At 28.9% G+C, this 6,681-nt stretch overlaps 1 protein-coding gene across 1 annotated transcript; it reads left to right on the top strand.

Annotated features, from left to right (window-relative positions):
• Positions 1 to 229: 229 nt before the first annotated feature.
• Positions 230 to 2,231, top strand: LOC126656487 (cytochrome b561 and DOMON domain-containing protein At3g07570-like). The gene is made up of 4 exons (XM_050351067.2): positions 230 to 470; positions 633 to 1,029; positions 1,286 to 1,569; positions 1,956 to 2,231. Exons 1-4 carry the CDS (start codon positions 300 to 302, stop codon positions 2,187 to 2,189), a joined length of 1,086 nt encoding a protein of 361 aa, XP_050207024.1. The 5' UTR covers positions 230 to 299; the 3' UTR covers positions 2,190 to 2,231.
• The last annotated feature ends 4,450 nt before the right edge of the window (positions 2,232 to 6,681 follow it).

Here is a 6,681-nt window from a genome sequence, read left to right as displayed (position 1 = left end):
ACTAATCTGATACATTTTTTTCTGTTTGGAACATATCTATCAATGGAAATATAATTTTGGAGATATGGATTAATTAATTTTGCCAAAAAGATAAATTTATTCCAACACATTAAAACTATAAGTCTAATGGTAGAAATATATTGTCAAATATTATAAATGTTTTATATTCAATCTCTTGCGTACTCGTTTGAAATAATAATAAAATAAATCCAAGGTTTGAGCAGCTCCATTATAAATTCTCTCTCTTTGATCAACAACGACTACTTAATAATTTCCCCACATTACCAAATTAAATAGAAATGAAGACATATTTTCTTTTGATCATCCTCATAATTTGTTCATCACTGCTTCAAATTTCCCAAGCCGATTCATGCAGCCTAAATTTAAATCTCACTGCAGTACAGTTCCCTTTTAATCTCTCATCTCTCCACTGCTCGATTGTTTGGAATGTCCACGACTTTGTTCTTCGAGTAAGTTTTTTTTTTAAAATTATATTTTTGATTTTTCATAAGTTTAATAATTAATTGCGGTCGAAATAAATTTTTTAATTTTGAATTTAATTCCGGCTAGGGTCTCGATTGGAGTAAGGCCGGCCCTGCGTATATTTACTATAGTTATTATAAATATTGCAGTATGCTCAAACATCTTCCAATCTATGGAGCTTTGTTCTCTCAAAGCCCGATACGAATTCCTACCTCGGAATGGGATTTTCGGACGACGGATTAATGGTCGGATCTAGCGCAATCGTGGGTTGGATATCATCGGACGGTTATGCAAATGTTAAACAGTATTCTTTAAGAGCTCAAATTGAAACTCAAGTAATACCCGACTCTGGCGATTTAAATATCAGTTATTCCACGATCATATCTCAATCTACACGTATTTATTTAGCCTTTCAATTAGTCACTCATCGACCATCTTCCCGGATAATTTACTCCATCGGACCGGTCGGTATGTTGCCGTCTTCTCCAAGTTACCGGTTGATGGAGCATCGTGATAAGATCTCTACTGCTCTAAATTATGTTACAAGTAAGACACTATCTCAAGTATCCAAATGGTTTACTGTATAGTTTGACCTCTGAACTTGTACTTTTTTATCTATGTAATCCCCAAATTTAATCGAATCTCTGAACTTGATAACCAAAATAAATTAAGCCGATTTAAATTTGGCCACCAAATTGCAAAAACGATGATATATTAAGCGATTACTCTTATTTATGTTGTATGAAAACTTGTCGTGTTCTTTGAAAACACTTTACGAACTTGAAAACTTTACATGAAACAGGTGAGACCAGCAATGAAGATGTAGATGGTGACCTAAGAAGGAGCCATGGAATGCTGAATATGGTCGGTTGGGGTATTCTAATGATAATTGGAGGAATAATTGGTCGCTATTTCAGGCATTGGGATCCAATTTGGTTCTATGCTCATATTGGGATTCAATCATTGGGATTTATAATAGGAATTTCAGGTGTAATTTGTGGATTTTTCTTAGAAGATCTTACCAATGCTCGTGTTTCTATTCACAAAGGCATTGGAATTTTCATTCTTGTTCTTAGTTGCCTTCAGGTTTGCACTTCTACCAAAAAATTCTTACAAGAAATTAAGTCATCGATTAGCTGCCGCTTTTTAATTCAGTCCAAAAAGTCGTCGCTAAATCCATCGGCAAACATTGGTACCAAATTTTCCGATAGTATTTGGTCAGGAATCGATTCGTGGGAATTCTGTTGATAGATTTCTAAAATTTCATGTCCGTCGAAAAATTAGCACTAAATTGGTCGCTAAATCATAATTTAGCGATGGATTTTCTGCCTGTCGTGGGCAAGTCATTGTTTTCTGATCGTGTTAATAATATGTTAAAATAGTGTAGCATATAATATAATATTAGTCATCAAATTAATTTAAATACCCAAACCTTTGTTTTTAATTATGTGATTATTTATTTTTATATGCAGGTGATCATGGCATTTTTGGTCCGACCAGATAAGTTATCTAAAGTGCGGAAATATTGGAATTGGTATCATTATAGTGCAGGGAAAATTCTAATGGCATTTGCAATAGCAAATGTGTTCTATGGACTCCATTTAGGAGAAAAAGAAAGTGGATGGAGTGGTAAATATGGAATTGTTTTAGCTATTTTGTTTATAATTTCTCTGGTTTTAGAGGTAAAGTTTTGGAAGAGAAATTGAGATTAAAAAGCAAAATCATTATTCAAGAACAGGAGGAATTGAGAAATTACATTAAACTATCAGATAATTTAGATTTAAGTATAATTTAAATTAACAAATATATAAATACGTTAATTTTTTGTCGATTTAGTGTAAAATATTTAAAATACGGGTTACGCCTATTGTGCATCAATGTGTAGAATTTTATTTTATTTACATATTATTTATTATTTTTGTTTAGCATCTTTATAGTTTTAAAGGATATTTAGATAGTTGGTGAAGTGGACAAGAAAATGAAATGCTTTAGTGGTGTGCTTCTTGTTTGTTTTTCTATTAACTAATTGATTTTATTTTATTTCATTGAATCTTCTTAAGGCATGTACCATGGACTATGGAGTGTTATAAATTATAATAAGGTTTACTTTTGTGTGATTATAATAGTATGTGAAATAAAATGTCATCTATGAACCATTTTGCCTTGTGACAGCTACAGCACCATGCTGCTTTTCAAATTGTTTAAGCCAAACCCATCTCTAGGTCCCTCAAACTTTTAAAAAATTGTTTTGTTTGATCATTTTTATTTTTTTTATCTCTTTTTAGTCTCTGTACTTAATTTATTTTAAAAAATTAAGTTATATTTGGATATCACAGTCGCCGTGAAACACATGTGCCATCAAATTTAAATGTTCAGCTAATATGCTATGTTTGCAAACTGAGACCTTTGTCAAATTTTAAAAGAAATTATATAAACAAAAATGTTAAGTATAAGGATCTATTGAATAAAAGAACTAAAAACAAATAAGTACAAATTTGAAAGTGTGGGGCTTTTTATCATTTTCGACATGAAAATTGTTTATCGTTTAACCGCGACTGAGCTACGTGCTCACAACTTTCATCCAAAAAGAGCCTATTAAATAAAGAAAATATAGTATAAAGACCTTTTGAATAATAGATATTAAAAAATGATCAGACACATAAAAAATTAAGAGAACATGACAAAACTGTACAAAAAGAGGAAGAAAATAACAACAATGCTAAATTTGCTGAAATATTACATGAGCACTTCAAAAAATTAAAAATTTACATTTAATACATTTCCAATGAGAATGCAACATATGACACATACAAAACAAATAAAAAAAAGGTCAAAAATGCGTCAGAATAGATCAAAAACGCGTCTGACATGCATCTGACACGCGCGTCAAATGCGTGCGTCACTCACGTGTCAGTTTATCAAAAATTCAAACTTGTATCATTTATGTATTTGTTATGTATCGGATAAATATCAACGATATATCTGATTATTATTTTTTTCATATTTCTAAAACAAAAATAAATAAATAAATAAATAATTTATTAATATGTACTATTTATGTGTCTGTAAAGTGTATGTATAATATATTTTAAATTAAAAGATATATGTATCACGTGCTTTAATTAAAATTCACGCATAAAATAATGTAAACAATATTTTGATATGCTATTATTCACTATAAATTGGAATATAAAAATAATAAATTGTGATTTTTTTAACTCAACTTTTATCCATATAAACATTCTCTCTTGAATTACAACCACTATTATCCACAATGTATCAGAGATCTATCGATAATTTATCAGATATCTATTGATAATACTACATCTTAAAATACACACATAATACATATATTAAAATAAAAAATATAGGTATAAACTATTTCTGATATGTACAAAAAATATGTCGAATATGTATAGTATTAGTATTTGAGTTATCATATTTTTTAAAGAAATGCATTGCCATTTTAAAAAAACAAATAAATTAAATTAAATTCTATTGTTAAGAATTGAAATAAATTAATATAATTAATAACATAATTTTCATCTCTAAATCAATTTAAATAACCTACAAAACATATTCAATATATCATTAATACAAGTATATAGATTCAATTATTTTGTAGAGATAAAATTCAAAATACGAGAAAAATTACTTAAAATTAGAGGTGATTTTTTTTAATAGATGAGAAATGACCAAAACTAATAATATTTAACTGAAGATTTTTAAATTTAATTTTAAAAAAGTATAAATAAAAATATTTAGACTAAACGATTAGAAGAATTACTAAAACTAGTAATATTTGATCTCAGCTTTTTATGTTAAATTGTTTTCTTCAGTTTCTCATCTTGAACAAGAAAAAAAATACGAGTAACAAAAATGGCTCAATCAAACCAAAAAATCAAAAGCACCCGCAATCCAAAATACATTTTTCTAAAATTTCAATTCTTTTCTAATTATCCTAAAAAAAATCATGCTACCCCGACAACAAAAACAACTGATCAATCTTTTTTTCTCTCCATCCAGAAAATAATAATAATTTTGTTCAAGATAAAATAAATATTAAAAAAAAACAGTTACAAAAAAATGAAGTAAAAAAGATGAAAAATCGTGACTAGATAATAAGGAAGTTAATGAAATTGACAAAGATGATGGAATTTTGAAAAAGATCTGAAATTGATTTTTTTTAATAATAACAGTTCATGGTGTATAAAAAAATAGAAAGAGTAAAGTGAGAGAAAATAAAGACAATATGTGTTGTTCTCTCAAAATAAAAATGAAAACAAGATGACATGTGTAGGGAAAGGATGATTTATGTAGTGCATGTAAAATATTTCCGTTATTAGCTCTTTAATGTAATCAATAAATTAGCATAGGTGAAAGAAATTAAAACACTTATCATTTTTGTAATATATGATCGAAATTAGGATAATTGTGTAATTTTATCAAAAATTAAAAAGTGCAGGAGCCTATTGATGAGTTAAGCCGGTTGTTTACTATTTCAATTAGGCTGTTGAATTCATTCACATAGAACCTAATTTAATTTTTTTATTATTTTAGTAAACTTTTTTATTTGATTAGTATTAAAATTAAACTTTTTTGTTATCATTAAGACTAAATCAAATTAAAAAATAAAATTAAAATTTAATGATATCAAAGTGAATCATTCAAAAATTGTCAATTTAATTAAGTGAATCAATTTATGAATAATTTTGCACTCCTTTAATTTTAATTAAAAGAAAATGGTCAAATATGCCATAGGTACATGTTTGACATGAGGATCAAGTTAACCCTCTATTTGGAAAAGTGTTAAAACACGTTTAACGTTTTTTTTTAAATTCAAATAAGCTCCTCATTCAAACACCATTTGGAAAACCGTCAATTCTTACTCATGTGAAATTTGATGTGACTTATTGAACATGAGATGGTTCAAATATACCCTTAATGTTAGATATGCAGTTCAAATATGCCCTTTATAAATGAAAAAGTTCAATCATTATTTTCAAAATTGGACCGGACCGGCAGTAATCGGTTAAACTGAGAACCAGTTAGTGGTCTAGTAAAAAAAGCAAAAAACTAGATTCCGATTAAATCGAAAGAACCAGATTGTACAATAGTTAAACCGGTGAACTGCTAGTTGAATTGACAGTGAGGATTAGCGAAAAAATAATTTCGCTAAATACCTAAAATCTATCATTAATTTCATATTTTTTATTTTTTTATAAAAATTCATTGATCAGGTTGAACTGGGGAGATATATTTAAACTTTTCATAGAGGTATATCTGCGTATTTAAACTTTCATAGAGGTATATGTATATTTTACACGTGAAGGGTATATTTAGACATTTTTATACGTAAAGGGCATATATGAGCCTTTTCATATATAAATAACATATTTGAATTGTTTCATACTAGAGAGGACAAACACACTTGACCTATTGCCAAACATTGAGGGCATAACCTCACTGCGTCATATACCACCTAAATAGGAATTGATGTTTTTACAAACGGTGTTGGAAGAAGAGAACTATTTGAGTTGTTTTTAAAGTTCCAAAAAATGAGGTATAAAAGATAATTTTCCCAATTCATTTTGCATTCCAGCATATCACCTTATGTTTTGTCTCCGAGATAAAAGTTAATGACATTTTTAACTTTCATAACGTAAGAGGCTCAATTGAGCTGTTTTAAAGACATTAGGTGTGTTTTTGAGACCAAATATTCATAAGAGGCTTATCTGTGCTTCCCTATAAACTATAGGGGCATATTTGCCCCTTTTCCCTTTCCTTAAAACTAGGGGTGAGCACGGTTCGGGGGAGTCCGGGGATTGACAAATCTCCGGAACCAAACCAAAAGTCGGGGATATTAAAAATTGGATATCCGGATCCGTACCAATAATCGGTTCGGTTCGGTTCAGAGATTTTATTTTTCGGTACGGTTCGGTTCGGGGATTCGGTCCTAATGGTTCGGTACGGATATTACTAAAACCACGGATATTATTTTATTTAAAATGTAATCTCTACTATATTATAATATAGGCTAATCCCCTGAAAAACCCCTCACCTTTCAATTTCCTTTCATTTGCATCCTCACCTTTCAAAATCCCCAATTTTATCCTAATTTCCACCTTTCACTTTCAATTACACCCTTAAATATTAAATTGACCTATTTTTACTGCAAAAAATTCAAATTAATACTTT

The sequence above is a fragment of the Mercurialis annua genome, linkage group LG7 (genome assembly GCF_937616625.2).
Source record: "Mercurialis annua linkage group LG7, ddMerAnnu1.2, whole genome shotgun sequence".
NCBI classification, from domain to species: Eukaryota; Viridiplantae; Streptophyta; class Magnoliopsida; order Malpighiales; family Euphorbiaceae; genus Mercurialis; species Mercurialis annua.
This window is presented reverse-complemented; position numbering and strand designations above follow the sequence as displayed.